This window comes from Lipotes vexillifer, unplaced genomic scaffold (genome assembly GCF_000442215.2).
Source record: "Lipotes vexillifer unplaced genomic scaffold, Lipotes_vexillifer_v1.1 scaffold282, whole genome shotgun sequence".
Classification (NCBI taxonomy): Eukaryota; Metazoa; Chordata; class Mammalia; order Artiodactyla; family Lipotidae; genus Lipotes; species Lipotes vexillifer.
The window spans coordinates 385,828-406,347 of record NW_006775899.1 but is presented as its reverse complement, the minus strand read 5'-3'; the positions used below and the strand labels follow the sequence as shown (position 1 = coordinate 406,347).

At 34.3% G+C, this 20,520-nt stretch overlaps 1 protein-coding gene across 1 annotated transcript in view; it reads right to left on the bottom strand.

Annotated features, from left to right (window-relative positions):
- Nucleotides 1–263: 263 nt before the first annotated feature.
- Nucleotides 264–20,520, bottom strand: part of KIF21A (kinesin family member 21A) — a 160,282-nt gene continuing 140,025 nt past the window's right edge. Inside the window, exons 30-38 of the mRNA XM_007450237.1 lie at nucleotides 18,286–18,324; nucleotides 17,607–17,618; nucleotides 14,163–14,299; nucleotides 12,413–12,593; nucleotides 10,750–10,914; nucleotides 8,611–8,728; nucleotides 7,032–7,202; nucleotides 5,300–5,499; nucleotides 264–357 (exon numbers count right to left, since the gene is read on the bottom strand). Coding sequence (XP_007450299.1) covers nucleotides 264–357; nucleotides 5,300–5,499; nucleotides 7,032–7,202; nucleotides 8,611–8,728; nucleotides 10,750–10,914; nucleotides 12,413–12,593; nucleotides 14,163–14,299; nucleotides 17,607–17,618; nucleotides 18,286–18,324 — 1,117 coding nt within the window. The remainder of the gene's footprint in view (nucleotides 358–5,299; nucleotides 5,500–7,031; nucleotides 7,203–8,610; nucleotides 8,729–10,749; nucleotides 10,915–12,412; nucleotides 12,594–14,162; nucleotides 14,300–17,606; nucleotides 17,619–18,285; nucleotides 18,325–20,520) is intronic.

Sequence of the window (20,520 nt, the reverse complement as noted above, 5' to 3'; positions counted from 1 at the left end):
ATAAAAATCCAGCCACTATATAAGTGCAAATCAAGCAGCATATCAATTATAGGTTATATATGCATTGGTAGATATTAAAATTAAGCACACAGGATAGTACACAATTTTATTAGAATACCATTTATATTCAGCAGTTGGATTCAGATATATTTTCCAGTTAATCCCATTCACAAGTTTTTGCCTAATAAATGCAGGACAACATTTTCCATAAAGAACATAGAGTATAATCACAGTATTCAGTTTATGACTATCTTCATTCACGTTTAATTACTGGCAATATCTTCCACCGTATCTCCTGTGTCAAAGAGCTGACCATCTTGCAAATTTCGAGTCTTCCAAATTCTCACAGTTCGATCACTACACAATGATAAATTAAAAATGAACATGTGAAAAGAGGTGGCAAGATAAAGTAGTTCGTAGAATTACTTATCATGGAAACATTTTCTGAAAAGATCTCTAATAGATGTAAGTAAAAATATACATTGTCCCATAGGTATACCAAACAGGTACCCATAATAATGAAATTAAAAGTAGTTCATATTATCAAGGGCTTACTATATGCCAGGTATTGTTACCATGTTCCCCTCACATATATTAATGCATTTAATTCTCTTTACATATCATAAGATATAGATAATGCTCTTCTCCCCTATTTATTGATGAGCAAATTGAGGTCCAAAGAAGTTAATTAATTTGCCCCAAATCGGGCTTCCCTGGTGGTCCAGTGGTTGACTCCGCCCTTCCACTGTAGGGAGTGTAGGTTTGATCCCCGGTCAGGGAAGTTCCGCATGTCTCAAGGTGCGGCCAAAAAAAAAAAAAAAAAATTGCCCAAGATCACAAAGTAAGTGATAGTGCCAAGATTTGAAACCAGGCAGTCTGGCTCCATCTCTTAAAGACTTTACTAACATGACATGGTTAGAGGTCTTCAGGCATAAGAGCCCAGAGTAAGATCACAGTGAGGGGGCCAGGGCAGGAATTCCAGGGAGTTGGTGAATCTGTTCATATTCAGAAAGAATTATGTTCAGGTTAAGTCAACATAAGCCCACAGAAAAAGCAGGAGGCTACTAAGAAGTAGTCTAACATTTTGCCTATCACAGAACATAGACAATTCAAAGCTTTTCTGAGAAAACTTATTTTTATTCACTTAACATGTGGGTTCTGGGGACTAGTCATTAGACAATCACATTTCTTACCATGTCTCTCATGGCTCTAAAAAGAGAGTGTTGCTTTTCTCTCATTTCCTAACAAACCCAAAGCCAAAAGAACGAGTTGCCATAGAATTGTATAGTTAAAAAGTATTTCAAAGATTATGTAGTCCATTTCGAGGATAAAGAAAGTTTAGTGACTTGTTCAATGTAACATAGTAGAGTAAAGAGCTGAGCCTAGAATTCAGGCTTTCTAATTTTTAATCAACAATCTTCTCATGCCTAAGAGTTCTTACCACAAGGTAAAAAAATCACTTTTTTTTCTTTTCTTTTTTTTTTGTATCTACATGAGACGATGAATGCTAACTAAGCTTATTGTGATAATCATATCATTATATATTTAAGTCAAATCATTACGCTGTATACCTTAAACTTACACAGTGCTGTATGTCAATTATATCTCAATAAAACTGGGGGGAAATAATAATCTCTCCCCATCCCACACAGCACATGTAACTGAAAACAGAAGTGGATATGTTCACTCATCCACCCATTTATCCATTCATTTATACAACCATCCATTCAACAATGTTTCTTGGGAACTTGCAGTGTTCTAGGCATTATTCTAGGTGCTCAGGATCAATTAAAAATAAACAAATAAATAAAAAACACAGTCCTATGCCTTTGTAGATCATATATTCTAGCAAAAGGAGTCAGACAATAAAACTTAATAAATAATTAAACTATAAAGTTTATTAGAAAGTAATAAATGTTACAGAGAAATTAAAGAGTATGGCAAAGGGGATCAGGATCAGGAGTGGCAGTTGATAAGAGAGATCACAATTTCAAATAAAATGGCAAGGTTATTCTTATCGAGAAAGAAAGACATTAGAAGAAGATCAGGATCTCTGAAGGCACTTTGGGCAAATGTCCTAAGGTTGGAGTGAACCTGATATGTTCAAGAACCAGCAAAGATGTTATTGGTGTTTTAAGAGAAGGAGCACGCCAGAGGGTACTAGAAGGTAAGGTGAGAGGTAAATGCTCAAAGGGTCAGATCAAGTAACGGCTTCTACTTTAGATAAAATGGATGATCAATGCAAGGTTTTGAGCAGAGAAGGAACAAGATCTGACTTGTATTTTTTAAAAATTACTCTGGTGTCTGTGTTGAGAATAGACTACATATGGGCAACGGACCTTGTTTAGGAGGCTACTGTAGTAATCCGAGAGCTGATGGTGACTAGGGTCAGTGAGGCAGCAAAAGGCATGGTGAGAAGTAGTCAGATTCTAGATATAATTTAAAGGTAGAACACCAACAGAGTTTGCTGATGAATTGGATATGGAGTGTGAGAGAAAGAGAGGAATGAAGGTTTCTAAACTAAGCAACAGAGAAGACAGACAAGCCATCAACTGAGATGGAAAAGGCTTTAGGATGAGCAGGTTTCTTAGGAAGGTCGGGAGTTCAGCTTTGGACATATGAAGTTTAAGGTGAACAAACTTACACTACTAGTCATGACAGAGTAACCTGTGCCAAGTTAGCGCTCCTGTTGTAAACAAAGTGAAAACTTGACAGAATATATGGAACAACTATTTTCAGAAACTGGGCAATGGGTAGTTCAGGCCTGTAATCTCTGAGAAAAGGGAAACAGAGAAGGTGAGCTCTGTGATGGCCCTGGCTCTCAGTCTGGCAGCACTTTCCAGACTACAGCAATGTGGGAAACCAAGCAGAAAAATCACAGAATCAAGAGTTGAAGAGAGAGAAATAAAAATCTGGTAAGTGTGAAATAGTTGGAATTTGTAGAACCAGATAGAGAAGAGGCGAGAGCTATGCAAAAAGAACTATGGAGGGCTTCCCTGGTGGCGCAGTGGTTGAGAGTCTGCTTGCCGATGCAGGGGACACAGGTTCGTGCCCCAGTCTGGGAAGATCCCACATGCTGTGGAGCGGCTGGGCCCGTGAGCCATGGCCGGTGAGCCTGCGCTCCACAACGGGAGAGGCCACAACAGTGAGAGGCCCGTGTACCGCAAAAAAAAAAAACAAAAAAAACTATGGAGCTATAGGAAAAGAATTCCATCAATCTACATAGGGGTCCCCTAATGCTTTTGACTGAAGGCTAAGCTGCACATGAGTAGAATCAGACTATAAGGCCACACCAAAAAACTACTAGTGAGTATAAGTCAAACAAATCCCAGAGTTCACAAAGGGCTGTGAGATGTTCAGGTTCTGACCAGTGGAGAACAGCATCAAACATTCAAGACATTCAGTAGAAATCCAAGAAGAGTTAAAAACAAGTCTCAAAAATATGAGCTGAACCACAAGTAACTTATGTGCCTGACAAACAAAGCCCAATACTCTTTAAAGGAATAGAACAAAATCCAGATACTCAAAACACAATACTATAATTAATGTTCAACATTCAATAAAATGTTACTTGACATAAAAGCAGAAAAAATAAGACCGATAATCATAAGAAAAATCAATCAGTGACAAGAGATCCAGAAATCAGATATGACAGAATTACTTATACAAGGACTTTGAATTATAAAGTCCCACCTATAAAATAGGGATTATAATAATACTCACCTTCTAGAGTTCTTATGAAGACTAAATGAGTTAAAGCCTGAAAACACTTAGAACAATGCCTGGTAGATACTAAGCCCTATACAAACATTTGTTAGATAACAAATAAGTAGCATTAATTTGAAAATAGGCCTTCTGATTTTATTGGCGATTTTCCTGATTTTATGTTACTTGGTAAATACATCTGTATCTGATGTTCCATGGGAAAACTGAGAAAAATTTCAATTCTTCAAAAATAAAACTGTATCATGGAAGAAAAGTATTATATCATACCTCACCAACCAGACCTCAGTGATACATAATACTTTTATAGTCTTATCTTGAGTGTCCCACAGCTTTGAGGGATATTAATTTATTTCCCATAAATTGTCAAGGACAAAACAAATTTCCAAGGGAACAAATAAAAGTGATGACTCTTAAGAAAGTAATGCATCTTGGAAATAGCATCAATGAAGCACTAAAGGTAAACACCTTAGAAAAACACAAAAGAAATTGGCTTTGATGTACCTTAGAGATGAGAGAAAGTAAATCTAAATGAGAAGAGGGATTCAATGGAAACAGCACAAATAATAAGAGACACCAGAGAAATATAGCAGAGGTTTCAAAATAAAATCAGTGTAATCGTGCATTTAGGACAGACAAATCAAGCAGTCGGTCAAATTAAGTAACATAACTGGTACACAAATGACATAGGGAGATTTTCAAGATATTCATGAGAAATTACATTTTATTTGATTGAGATGAACACCTCACATTACAGTTAGTATATATGCTTTCCTTTTCAAAGTACTTATATAATTATTATGTCATTTTTATGGTCACATCTCTACACCTCCTTCAAACATCTTCTTAAATGTCACTTTCTCAGTAAGGCCTTCACTGACCACTCTATTGTGTAACCCCTGCCCCCCAGTGATGCTCTCATCCCCCTTCCCTGCTTTATTTTTCTCCATAGCACTTCTCACCATGTAACATATTTTACTTATTTATTTTCTTTTCTCCTCCTCAGAATGAAACTACGGTTTGTATCTATTTTGTTCACTTCTCTATTCCCAAGGGTCTGGAACAGTGCCTGGCACATAGGAGATTCATCATGAATAAGCAAATGAGCAAATAAATTAATCAATCCAGCCATCTTAGGAGGCAAATAGATATTATTACTATGTACTTAAACTTTAAAGGAGGTGGAAGATGCACAAAGTTATTTTTTTTAAATGAAATGGTCTAAATGTGAAGAATGACAAGTTTGTTGCCTTTCTGGAAAAAGCTTTTAGAAACTAGTCACTTATGAATGATTTTTTTAAAATTAAAATCACCAGGGGAAGATCTGGCAGACTTCTTAGTCTAATCAGAGAGCCGATATAGGAGTAACACTATTACCATGTAACCAGGGGAGCCCAAACTCAGTGCCCACAGTGTTTCTCAGAAAATATAAATAAGACATCATAAATAGACATTAGAATAACTGTAATAAAAGGATTCATATATTCTACATTTTCAGATATTTACAACTTACAGGATTTATTAAATCTGAATACAAGTAAACAATATAGAGAAAGATCACATAGCAGAAACTTACTCAGCTGCAGTAAAAATGTGGGTGGAATTAACACATATGGCATTGATAGGACTCTCATGACCTTTCATCTCTCCAACTGGCACAAAGGTATCTATGTTCCAGAGTTTCAGAATGCCCCCTCTGCAGCCACTGAGCAAAACTGGGTGGCCTGGCATCACTCCAAGGGCACAGACCCAATCCTTATGTGCATTTGGAACTTGCTGAGAAAAAAAAGAAAAATCAGCAGTTTAAGCGGAGTAGTCCAAACTGACATTTTCATACCAAAATAAGTTACAAAAGTTTTTATTGACAAAATTCAAAATTTGGAACACTGAATTGGCCTGGAAACCATAAAAATCATTTTCTGTGAAGTCACTCTTCATGATTTAAAGAAATAAATATGTAATTTGCTCCTAAATTTGCCTCACTAGTTATCATCAGTGTTATCAGTATTAAAGGCCTAGAATGTTAAAAAAGAAAAATCTATAGAATCTAAAACACCTGGAAAGTATACAGAATTTTTCAAACATCACTTTCTCTTCAAAGGAGTAACTATTTCACCTTTCTCCAAAATGTATCTCACGCAACTAGTTTGAAAACTACAACCTGGTGTGTAGACTATAAGGATTGTCTCATAAAATCACTGCCTTAAATTTTGGAAGAGAACATAGAGGCCTAAAGCTTTTTTTTTTTTTTTTCTTGCGTTATGCGGGCCTCTCACTGTTGTGGCCTCTCCCATTTGCGGAGCACAGGCTCCGGACGCGCAGGCTCAGTGGCCATGGCTCACGGGCCCAGCCGCTCCGCGGCATGTGGGATCTTCCCGAAACGGGGCACGAACCCGCGTCTCCTGCATCGGCAGGCGGACTCTCAAGCACTGCGCCACCAGGGAAGCCCCAGGCCTAAAGCTTTTTGTTGAAGGCTGGAGCTAACCTATATATTTCACAATGAGTAAACAATAATTATAAGCTCAGACTGTATACCATATTTTATGCATAAATATATTTATATACATAACATAAAAGTCACATCCAAGAATGTATATCTATAAAAGAAAAGCTTTTGAGTGCAATATATGCATCTGTTGCCAGGTTTTTTCTATTAACGTTCATGCTACTTGTTCATTTTGTTTTCATCTGGTTGTAAGCAGGAAAGTAGGAGTAATTGCAATACATACACACGCATACATTTATAAGGAAAAGCCTGAAATTGAGTACAATTTTATCTGTTAACTAACTTCTTCCTCTGGGAATTAGGAAAAGCCACCAATGTTTGATTGTATTGACAGAACACTTCAATCCAACTATCATTCTATAGGAAATGAGAGAACCACCACGGTTGAATGTATGAAAATGAGATGAGGAATCATTTAGACTGCTTTGACCTTAGTGAAACTTGGTACTCTTTGTATACTCTTTGGAATATGTATACATAAAACAAAAAAAACAAAAACAAAATGAGAAACTGACTGCTTTACTCCAAGACTGATTTCATTTAGTAAACACAAGCATGGTGCAATCCCAGATCTTCCAACTCTTATTAGAGTCTACTCCCCTTTTATTTAGGAGATATCATTAAATGTTGAATGTTGCCCTTTTCACTCTGGTGGGTGATGATGAAACACTCTTTAAGAGGAAGCCCTGTTTGATACCATCCCTAAACAATGAAAATCTACATAGAGGCTCTTCGCATTCTTATATAGAATACTGGTGACTTTGAAATACCCACTCCATCCCATGAAAAGGTTTTGCATTACCTGTAGAAGGTCTTTTTGAGCTAAATCCCATTTCTTGATTCCATTATCTCTGGAACCACTAAACAGGTTATCCCCCTGTATGGTTAATGCTTCAATGCCATCATAATGAGGGGGCTCGAAATTGTGGGTGGGACTCACAGCTCCAAGAGCCCCTTCAGTTACATCAAACATCTAAATAAAAGCAGAAAGGAAGCAGTCATCCTATTTAACTTACAAATAAGCACCTATATGCGTTCATTCATAGAAACACACACACGTATATTAACCAGATATGATTTGTTTTATTTTACTAAGTTAACTAAAATAACCTGCTATGAATGACTCAGGATGAACCTAAGCCCTACCTTCACACTACTTTTGCTTACATGTCACATGTTTACATGTCTGTAAGCTCTTAAGAAAGGGAACCATTTTGCTCATGTGTGAGTGTACAAATGATATGTTAAATAATAAAAATGCTACATATCAATCCAGTTGAAATTCAAATAAATGATATGATTGTTATTTAAACACTATTAGGTAGCTCTGCAATCTTGGTGGTCATCTCAAATTCTCCAAAGCTGCTATTCAAAACCTTTCACTCCCCTCAGTTGCTCTCATCTCTCTTAACTGTTGAACTTGTGATTTCCTAAAAAGGTTAGTATGACCAAAAATAAACTTTCTGGACCATCCTCCCAGTTACAAAAGTTTCCTTTTATTCTCAAACATTCTCTTACCCTCCCCTTCTTTTCAGATGCTAAAGTGTACCTAATTTTCCCCAAAGTTCACATCTTTGATCTGATTCACCAATTGCTACCACTTCACTCTTCACACTTTCCCTCTCCACTGAGCCCATTTCCTGAGCATATAAACATGCTCAAGTCTACCAAATATAAAATCCTCTCACCTTAACCATTCTATTGTCAAGTCACTAACCGATTTCTCATCTCTTAATCAAAGTTTCTAAAGAATAGTACTTATACTCTTCCTATCTCTCTTTATTACTGTTTCCTCTTTTTTATTCCCATTGGTTCTTATAGGATTCCCCAAGGCTGAGTCATATCAACCCCTCTCCTTTGGCCATGTCAACTACTCTAACTCCTTAACCATCTGCTTCTATTTGAACAGCTCCGAAACATACATGTCTAGTCATAACTTATCTTGAGCTCTGGACTTGCCTTTCAAATGGCCTACTGGACTACATGAGAAGGTCCTCTATTAGCATCTCAAATTTAACATCTCCAGAATCAAACTATGCTTCTCTCCTCATCTTATCTGCTACTTGCATAAAATATGAAGACCATAACATGTTCAGCATTAAAGGTGGTGATGATGAGACTTAAGCATTAGTTGGATGACTGAGTCAAAAAAATCTTTAAAATCCCTCCCAACCTATCTTCTATGAAAAGTGAGAATACATGTTTAAATAATAAGACAACACAACCAGGAACCGAGTGAGGCAAAGATCAGGAAGAAAAAGCAAAGGTTAGAAATGAGAAAAAAGAAAACTGATTTAGAGAAAAGGGTCCCAGGTGCATCTCAATACTTCTAGTCTATAATTTAATAGGAGAATGTAATTAAACAACTTTATTATACACACTTTGATATAATGATCCTTGGAGCCAGTGATGATTAAATCTTGTCCACTAGAAATCTGATCTACAGTAAGACACATAACAGGGCCTAGGTGTCCCGTTAATTTTCCTGTGGACTGAAACCTTTAAAAAGAGAGAAAAATAATTTTGTTTGAAAATATTTCTTAGCATGTTGAGCCTAAGCCTCAGCAAAAATAATCAACAGTCTTTGCTAAAACTGTTCTTTTTGATTTAACTCCACCTCTATGCAACTCTGTTCAAATTAAGAGTAAAAATAATGGCCAAACTAATCAATTCTCTGATGGAAGTGTGAGGAGTCCTAAATAAGTTATTTCAAAGCAACTAATATCATTCAGGTAGTTAAAAAAAAAAAAATCAAAACTCCAAAAACTTGCTAAAGGCTAATTTTAACTCTAACCTAAGTCCAGGTAAACGTTAATCTGTTAAATTCTCAACATGTTATAGACATATGATTGATGTTATTAGGGCCAATTTGAAATTTGATTAAAACAACTATGTCACTGATATAACTAGAAAATAAAAATATGAAGAAAGTAAAATTATTTTACTACACTAACATATTCTCACATATACACATATATGTACACCCATCATATATACAAATGTATATATGTGTATATACATGTATGTCAGAAAATAGGTTGTCCATTTCATCAATTATTACAAAGACATGAAAATGACCAGGAATATATCTGACTGGTAGAAAAACATGTGATGCCCATTGTCAGGGGGTGACAATGAACCTTTGTTTCATAGTCCTACCTCAAATCAAGCTGCTGGAATACAGAGATGTATTTGCCTTCTAGAATATTATTATTTCTTGTAACTCTTTTCTTAGTTACTTTGTTAAGATGAATCTGTATTTAATCATGTTGCTGAAATCAAGCAACTTGAAAATGATCTAACTTTTCAGCAGAAAGAAAGTGTAAAGATTTTCAAAAGCTGATATCTTTTCTGCCTCATGTCATGACTTTGAGTATCTTCCTTCATGGTATTACAACTACAAATCAAGTTTAATATCTTCAAGAATAAACCCAGTCCTCATCTCGTTCCTAATTTTCTTAAACAAGCACTGTTTTCAATTTTCTACTTTTTTTTTCTAAAACAGTTCTCAGGACTGTGTTTCTTCTTTCTCTTTCTCTCATTTATTTATCTATAAATTATGCTTATAATACTTTCTCAGTCATGCATTAAAATGTTACAAGTTATAACCAGTTTTCCTCAGAATTTCTAAAGTAAATTTCCCTTTGATTTACTACTGACAAAGCCCTTCTAGATGGGATTATTACCTGAATTACCTATACTACCTGAATTACAAACTTTACTCAGAATCTTGTAATTGCCTTTTAATGGCCTTTATCCTCCATTACAAGATGAGTTCTAAGAAGATGGACACCAAATTTGTCTTGCTCAGTCTTTATCCCCAGTACCTACCACAAGTGTTGGTATAGTGCTTGCCATAATTGATATTGAATAAACATTTATTAACTAATAAATAAATATTCCCTTGCTGCCAAATTTTTAAGAACTAGAAAAGAAGCTAAAATAAACACTCAAATGAAGGATAAAAGCTCATACTTCATGGCAAATAAGAAATCAAATCAAAGATGTAATGCCTTATATTTCAATTTATCATTTTTCTCTTTGTACTCACTTCATCTTCTTAATACTTCATCATATATATGTGTATATATATATAATTCTATATTTATAAAAATCCTGTGAAGATTTACGCTTAAAGTTATATGGTTTGTAAACTGAAATTTTTGAGATAATGATGCATAAGTGATGTTACAAAAAAAAATTCTTTCAAAGGTACTGATGCAACTAGCATGAGAATCTTGTTCTCTTCCTGGTAAACAACACAACTTATAGACAAATATGAAGCAAGGCTATTTTCCTTCATATATTTTTTTCCCAGCAATGGAGATTAAAAGAAAGGAAAATTGTGAGTTTGCTAATGAGGACATAGACATTTAGTGGTGCTGAATCAAACAGATAAGTCTAGGTTTTTATATTAACTTCTGGGGTTATACAAATTAGATTTCACACACACTAATGCTATTAATGTGTGAAAATTGCATTTGCCATATACAGGAAGTACATTTTCTTTAAAATTCTACCTTTTAAGATCCCACATTCTGACAGCATTTCCAGAAGCTGCATAGAGGAAGGTGCCAGTTGGGTTCAGTGCAATTTGATTGACTTGGTTTTCCCCGGAAGGAATAGTAACTGTCCGGCTGGTGGTGGCAGAACAAGCATCTCCAAGAGTAACTTGACCTGAAGACCTTAACAGAGACAAAGTAAAGCAAAATAAGTCACATTTCTGGACAAGAGTTAGTCTTAGAATTCCTTACATTCCTAGGAAACTGGCTGTAGACAACAAGAAGATCTGTGTTCTTTGGTCACTGTATGCACTGTGCCTAGCACAGTACCTCATACACACTAATAAATAAACATTTTGATGAATGAATAAATGAATGAAGAAAACAAGATGACATGGCTTAAAACTCTTAATTTGCAAGTTATTATAACACTAGGAATTCTGGGCCCTGTTAGGAATGACTTAAATATGATTCAGAAAAGATTAGATGACAAAGACAAAAACTCAACAAATGATACAGTGTCACAAAATTAATTCATTTTCCTGCAGTTTCCAGAAGTTCCCTGAGGAACAAGCCTACCAGTATTCCTTTCATATATAAGATTTGCCCTTATGAATTAAAGACACTAAGGACTTTTTATTTTCAGTTTTTGTTTATTTTAACCCAATCATATAAGGATTACTTACTATATGCGAAAGACTTAAATATGATTTATTTCTATTTCCTCAGCTAAATTCTAAATGGTAAGTATATTTTTAAATTTTGAAACATTTTATTAGCAAACTTCTAAAATACCAAGTTATAATCAATCTTTTCAAATTTGATTTTGATTTTAATGAGTCAACTGGATTGGTAAATTTCTAACATAAGATACAGTGTTTTTTTTCTACAAAATTTTCCACAAGAGACCTGTATTCAGTACAGTAAATAATTAGTAATTCTCAAAATATAAAATAGCACTTAAATATTCATAATCCTCACTCTACAAATTAGTAAAAATTAACCATTCCTATGCTCCCTTCTCTTATTTAAACCAACAGAGTTCACCTTAATTTTAATTATGTAAAACAGTTCATCAATCTTATGGCAAAAAGAATCACTATTTGCTCTATATTTTAAAGACATACATATATGATAACAGACGTAGAAAACAAATTCATCCTCCAGTTGTCCAACATAACCTACAGTTATGAAATATAGGCTAGCACCAAAGCAGTGTAAGTCTTAAAAAAACTCCTCAATTAATTAGCATGTATTATTCAATACATGCTAATTAAATTTTGCAAGTACTTCTTAGTCTATAATGGTGATTTCAGCCATTTTCTAAAGAGTGGTACTCATTTGAAGCAAGTAATGTAAATCATTTAACTACATCAATTAATGAATACTATGAAAATTTAATTCCTTAGTTATTTGGGAGGGAGGAAATATGAAATATGTATTTAGTCACAGATCAAATATGACTTCTCCTTTCCTGTTTAATATTGAGCTATTGTATTTTATTTTCTCAATAGTTTTTTTTCCACCTTATTTTATCTGTGTTCTTATTATAAACACTTTCATATTCTTTGCAAGTGGATAGGTATAAATAAACAAAAATGCATAAATAGGCCTATCTTTTCTTACATTTTGTAAACAAGAACTATTTGCCCCTTATGCTGTTTGTCTTTAAGTTACTTACGTTAGCGTTCGAATGCACTTTGCTGAATCTCTGATATCCCACACCTTAATATAAGATGTTGACACAGTGAAGACCAAACTGGTATAATTACAGTATTTTACAGATACTACATTGTTGTGATGACCTCCCAGTGACATTATCTCCTGCCCGGTCACCAGATTCCATACTTTACAAGTACGATCTAAAAACAAACAAATAAAAAAGAGGAAATACTGTCAATATGAGCTAAATTAGATTCTCTTAACAATAACAATTTCTCTTCTATGAGAAAAAAAATGAGATAAGAAAACAGTAATTATTTAATTAACTTGCAGCAGGCATCCTAACTCTATCCTTGACACTTTTCAGCAGGTTGAAGGGCAAAGTAGGTATAAAGGATTAGATGAAAGCCAGGATATCTGGTGTATGCATTATGTGGTATTAAAAAATAATTATACAAAATTTTGAAACAGACATATCAAGCTAATCTTGTTTCAAATTGCTCCTGAATTTAAAATGGCAATCCCAAATCAGCCTCTTTGAGACATTTTGCTTTGATCACTCTTTTACGTACTCACCACACTCCACATGTAGGAATACACACACCTTTCTTTTCCAGGGGTCACTGATTGATTTCATTTTTGACCCAAAAACATAATCATAGAACTATTCTATTTTTTTGACATGCTAAATATCTAATTATCCTGGACTAATAAATTTAATTTGAATCATTAGAAAATTCTTTTACAGAGCAAATTTTTTAAATTGGGGAATTACTTGCCATTATTCACAATTCACAAGTTCTAGCTAGACTTTCCCCTCACCTTGTAACATCCCTAAATGCTAAAAAGCTTTGACTAGCTTCCCAAATTCCTGTACATGCTTCCTTCTCACTTTTCTAACCTCACTGTCCACCACTGCCCCTAAATATACTCTACTTTCCAATCCAACTGAATTTAGTTTCCAAACCCACTTCTACCTCCAAGTCTCTGCTTACACTGTTCTCTAATCTTGGTTGCCAATGCTTACCTGTCAAATCCAAACAATCCTGTAAGGTTCATCCTAAATGCCTCCTTATCAAAGCCTTCCTTATTTTTCACAATTTAGCATAATCTCTCCCTTTTCTGAAACCCCGAAACTCTTTGTCTATAACTCTTCAAATCATTTACAGTTAATTTCTAGTTGCCTGCAATTTCACCAAAGGGGTTAAGAGTGCAGGTTTGGAGATGAGTAGATCTAGGTTTCTAATCCTGGCTCTTTCACTTACTAATTAAGTTTATCTGGGAAAACTATTTAATTTCTTGAATCTTTAGCTTCTTTATCTGTAAAATTAGGATGCAACATGTATTTCATTGGGTTTACTGTGAGAATTAAATGAGATAAAATTTGCATAGTCTCTGACACAGAGTAAGTGCTCAAGAAATGGTGGTTGCTACCCATCTTATTCTCTTTACCACACTGTACACTGTAATGGCCTTTTGTAGATTTTTATATAGCCTGCATTACTAAGCTCAGGGCTTTGCATGTATTAGGTGCTCAATTACCAAAAGGAGATGTATTCCCTCACCATTCTATTCATATAACATCAATACAAGTTTTATTTTCTTCCCAACTATGCAATGATTTTATATTTTATATAATTCAGGAGTTGAATGAGATTATCTCTCAGATTCTTATGTGTCTTAAGCAGTTTGACATTTTAAAAAACCTGTTAAAATGTAATCATTAAAAAAACATATGTTAAATATCCACATGGCACAACTACTAGCACCTTTTGATCCAGTGAAGAGAAGATCATCAGTAGAATCCACACAGAGCACAGCTTTTGTATGCCCTTCAGCTATGTGAATACACTGAAGTGGAGAAGCTCTGATTCCTTTCAAAGCTGGAAATGGGTTGATTATGCCCCTGAGGTGGGGGAAAAAAATAAGATTTACTTTAGTAGCTATATCATGAAACTACTTTTTATTTTTTTCTTTGGCTTTAAGAAGTCTTTCTAAATAATACTGTACTGTAATAAAATCCAGATTGCTCCCTTGTCTCTTTTTCAAGCAAAAGGACAGAGACAAAGTGTGAAATTATAATAGTAGTGATGGAGTGCATCAACTAATTAGGCATCAGCTAGCAGGTGCATTCTGCAAAGAGCAAAGTCATGATAAATTGGATTTTCTTATTAACAATTTCATCTCTTCAAAATTTAATGAAGTAATATTGGGAGCTCTTCAAATATAGTGAATTATGAAAAATGAGAAAGCATAAATGATGGATAACTGGAAGATGTGACTATCAGCCTGGAATGCGACTCTATGTCAAAAAAGACATTCTAAAGAAAGTATAATACATACCACCTAAAATACTAAGGAAGCAAATTTCAAACAAATTTGAATAAATACAAGAATGATTGCATAGCCTGAAATTCTAAAGGGAGAATGGCTCAAAAATAACAAAAACTTTTAAAACTTTAACAATCTCAAAGACGATTTTTAAAAAAGAGTAAGATTTTAAAAGAACAGTGATGCTCTTTAGGGAGATTTCTCATAATTTTAATATTTCTGGAATTTCTGCTTTATGCTACTGGACTATGAACTATGAAAATATAAAATTTATCAAAACACTGTCCCTATCCCAAAGAAGGTTAAGACAGGATCTGAACTGAAATAATTGTATTGGGAAGACTAAAAATGAGAGTGAATTAAGAAATGATAAATATATAAGTTGGATGTATCTTTGCTCAGAGCAGGAAGAAAAATTATGTTGAAATATGTCCATTATATAAGACAGATGGCATAATGTTAGGACAGATTCAGCAATAAAACAAAGCTGTCTGTTTCCATCTTCCTGATGAAGGAGAACAACCTTTAAGATGCGAGGGACAGAAATAATTAAGAAGAAATGTAAGCCCAAGGTACATTAGATCTGACAATGAAGACTTATTCAGTGAGTTCAAGTATTTCTGTTTTTAAATCATTAGATCACAGGGCTGTGATTTTGCAGAGGCAAAATCATTGTTGGTATACTAAGAGGATCAATAAAGGGGATAAAACATGTAGACCCAATTTTCCAGAAAGGAGAAAAAAAAGTGGATTTCAGAAATTACAGATGAGTAAAACTTGTTGAGTCTCATAGAGGAAAATATTAAACAAATAATTACAAACACTTAAATGCTCATCAGCAAGAGATAACATCTCACAGGGGAAGGTCCTTGTAGAATTAGTAGGCAGGAAATTAGGGGAATGTCATATTCACAATATATGTTGATTCCAATAAGGTCCATACAAAAAGCTTTTCAAATGATATCCCTATGGACATGGTGGGTAAGTATGAAACTGTTGTAGTAAGGTAGTTCCATCAGTGGCTGAAGAGTCACCCCTAAAGAGTCAATGTTCCTCTCAGTCTGGAAAAAGGTCTTCAATATCTAGTCAGTCCTTCCCCAGAACTCAAGACAGATATGGCATGTTTATTAAATTGATATATTACAGAGCGGTATTGTCTAGAAAAATTACCCCCCAAAAATCCATTTAAGTATGTACTTAGCACTAAAATATTCATTGGATAAAATTTAAACATAAAATTTAAGTTGAAGATAGAACAGAATGCTCCAAGTAGGAAAGGAGCTTAATTAGATTTTAAAAGCTAAAGAAATTTGTTTATTGAATACAAGATCAATGAATCAACAAATTATGATTCTTCTACCAACACTTTCAATGACTTGTGCAATAGAAGTAAGTATTTCAGGAGAAAGAAAGCAATAGAGCTACTATATTCTGCCAAGGCCACATCTGGAATGAGGCTGAGTTCCAGTTGCCACATTTTAAAACAGCTTTGAAAAATCAGATTTTCCAAAACAGTGGAAGCAGAAAGAAGGATCTGCAGACTATATCATATTAGCAACAGATGAATCTAAAACTATTGAGCTGATAAGAGAACCTTCATCAGAGAGAGCATACAAAAGCACAGTTAAATAGCTGAATATTTAAAGAGCTGGCACATACACACAAAAAAGGTATACTGGATTAAATCTAGCATAGCTCAAGAGGGCTGATGACAGACCAATGAATAAAAATTTAAAGGAGGTAAATTAGGCTTAGGATTTAAAAAAAAAAACTTTATTTTTGGGATTTAGTTATAATGATTTCAAAAAGTGAAGGGAGTTCCCCATTACCAGAAATAAGACCAGGAATTGTTACCACATGGGTGTATAATTACAAAATCCAAAGTATTATTTGCATTCACACATCAATTTGAGATTCTTGAAATTAATGCTCAGTAACTTGTTGGCAATGTAAGAACTTAACCAGATTAAAACTGAAATGGTAGCAAAACCTCCTCAAAAGTCTAAAACTGTCATTTTGAAATCCTATCAATATTATGTGGGGTTTATAGCTATGAACTGAAGCCATCAAATTATAACTACTGCTTCAAATGTTGAAAAGTTATGATCTAATGCATAGTCAATTGCTGCTCTTCTAAAGCATTAAATATATATGTATGTATATTCTAACAAGCTGATTATAAAGAAAAGAATTAATGTTAATAACCTAAGAGCTGTTTTGATCTGCATTTAATGACACAAATCATCCTAAGAAAAAAGCTAAACAGTACCCTTGGTTATTTAGCACTTGGTTATTTAGCACTATGTCTCCAAAAGAGTTCCTTCCTTCAGATTACTATCTTTATCCTAAGAATCTATTAATGTTTCCTGATGATATAATGTACAACACAATTCTGTCATGTTAAAGGTTGTAATATTACAAAAGTGAATATTTGCCTCCAGTAACTTATGTATGGCATAGCCCTAGAGACCAGGATGTCTCTTTTTCATTCTTATGTGTTTTATTTATTCAGATTTCTGAAGAAAAATAATTTCAACATTAAATATAGCATCATATTTATTAGATACTGAAAGATACTCTCAAATATTCAGAATGTTAGCATTAATATTTTATAGAGATTACCTTATACAAAAGGTAATAGAAAAAGTACAGAAATTGGAAACATAAACCCATGGTATTTCTTTCTCTATTAAAATTAAACTATCCACATTCTGAAGTATATAAATCAACTTTAAAATAGTTTAAGTTACGGTTAAATATTGCAAACTTATACAACAGATCTGATGTGAAGGGAAAAAATGCTTATTTCTGATCCATGCAAAACCAGTAATGTCTTGTAATACTGTGAATAAGATTAATTTCCTCTCCCTTCCCCTGCCTACCTTCTGGAGGATCTACTGATGATCAGGAAAATGGCCATAAAACATGGGAAAGAAGTGCAAAGAGAGAGGAGACAAACTGATTAGTGGGAAGAGGAAATGAAAGGAAAAAAGAGAAATTAGGGGGCCAAAAAAACCCATAAACATGAAAAAAATGCCACATTGTTATTTGAAAAACAGCATCTACCAGTTAAAACGATTTATTATGTTTTTAGAATTCTTTTACTTTCTGTATCTTTCTATATTTTAGGTACCATAGCGTCCTTTTTTTTCCCCTAGTATACCTTTTTTTTAAATCACAAAGCCCGCCATAAACTTTTTATTTAAAATTGATAAATCAACATGAAAAAATACCTTATTCACTTCCCATGCCTTGAGGTGGAAAAACCCATTGAGGAGCAAACGTTTACATTAATTTTCAAAGAACTTAATTTCTTTAAAGATAAGTTTTAGGTTATAGACAGAATACAAATAGCACAAATTTTAATGCTATCATATAAAGAAGTTTACCACTACTTTGAAAGGTATGATCACAAAAATATATTAAAATTAATGTTTAAAAACATCAGTGCATTTATATGGTTTACAAATTATGAATGCAACAAAAATGAGATTTGTTTAAAGTTTCTAGGAAGGCATTTTAGAACATCAATGAAATGCCAGAACGTAGGAAAGAAAGTACCTGTGTACCTCCGACAGAGAGGAATCACTTTCATCAGACCTACAGTGAAAGAGTTAGAATTATGAGGGAAAAGAATACAGATGTCAACAGGTAAAGACACTGAGATTGAACTGATTCAACAGTATGAATAACAGAAATACAGCAAACATTTCCTTTACAGTGCCCTGCTTTTCTATTTGCACTGGATATCAGCAAATTCAGTGACAGCTAAATTAGTTAAAATTTTGTGCTTATGTTTTCTACCAAGATTTTGGGGGAAAAACTTTCTATTACTGATCCACAGAACCCATCTATCCTCACTTTCTAAAATGTAGGCCCTGAAGAGGAACAACATCAAGCAAGTGAAATACATCACTTCAAGACTCTATTTAATTTGACTAGTACTAGAAAAAATTTTCAGTTTCAGTAGTCATTAATGAACTTTATTCCTCTTGATAATTTAGATTTAGACTCTCATGTGGAAGTTGCACAAATACATTATATGTTTGCATGGGAAGCAAATCATTCAAAATTTAATAACCTTTGTTTGTTTGTTTGTTTTTTGCGGTACGCGGGCCTCTCACTGCCGCGGCCTCTCCCGTTGCGGAGCACAGGCTCCGGACGCACAGGCTCAGCGGTCATGGCTCACGGGCCCAGCCGCTCCACGGCATGTGGGATCTTCCCGGACCGGGGCACGAATCCGTGTCCCCTGCATCGGCAGGCGGACTCTCAACCACTACGCCACCAGGGAAGCCCCAACCTGTGATTTTAATTCATCTCAAAAACATGGAGTTCTTCTGATTAGGCAGTCCCTCAGTAATAGTTGGGAGGTTTTACTGGGATTTTAAAAACAGGTGAGCCACTCCTGTCAGCCTTAACCTGAAACCTCCAGGACTGACAATAAGTCTGGTTATCGTGAAAATCTATTTAGCTTGTATTATTACACAATATCCTTGGGAAGAATGAGGATAGAGTGAGTGCTGGCATATTATGTAATCAGAAACAATGTGTGGGACCTACTTCTAGCTGGTGAAATATGCTAGACTCAAAAAGGAGCCCAAAGAAAGTCATTAAAAAGGTAGGTGAGTTTTTTGAAAGTGTAGTCAGTTATTCTAAGTTTTAGTTTATAGAGACTACAACAGAGTCAAATGATTGGTAGGTAGCTCATAAACTATTTAAGTAAAAAATATGGAACTATAATTAGATTGTCAAGATTATCAAAAGACCAACAGAAAAATTTTATGACTGTGAATGCAAGGGAGACAAAATTTAGTAATTCTTCATCATCGCTAGTGAAAATGGACTTCCTAAAGACATTCTTAATGTTCTTCTACTCTTTCTCAATTAAATGAGAGGTATGATTTAACAATGTTCGAGTCTTTTTTTAAATATATTTAAAAAAATACCTATCTAGATCATTTGAAAGGACATGTCATCTGATTAAACTATATTAAAACCTAATTTTAATATAGTTTAATCTAACTGATTAAACTATATTAAAATCTAATCAAAAATGTTATCCATAAATTAAGTAGATTAAAGAATCTTTCAAAATGATGGTGTGTCTCTCTCAGTCTATAGAGCCATTTAGCATGATCTAAACATGCCAGACAGATCTTAAACAATACCCTGTAAATTTCAGAAATCGTTGATATATACAGGGAGATTATAGAGTAGAAAACAAAGAACTGGTGTGGAATACTGAATATCAAGTACATATACTATCCAAAATGCTATCATTCAAAATCAAAGCAGACAATTCAGTTAATAAACACCTTATGGCAACACTGTTAGTATGAAATTCTTGCAAGAGAGATTCTGGCTCAGTGTGGGAATATTTTTTCACTTCAAATTTAATGAAAATTATATTTTCCATACCCCTCCAACTTCTCTTCCCCAACAACCCACCCTGAGTTCTACCCTCTCCACCCATAAAGGTACTCTTTTATACCAAGAATACAATTACTCAAGTTTTGTGGTGGATTTGTAGAACAATCAAATGATAACAACACGTTACACATATGGCAATGCTTTTGTAAGCTGTTACATCCACCAAAGGTAAAATAATTTGCCTCTTTTCGATGCAGGCTGTCTGGATTAGAGGCTTTTATAGGCTCAATGAAGCTGAAAAATCCCAAGAAATTTAACTTCAAGTGGTCTCAAAGATTTTTCAATTCCAATTTACTTGTAGAAGAAAAGGTAAGACAAGTGCTCAGTATAGCAATGCAAATCTATAGCAGGGAATAATGTTCAGCA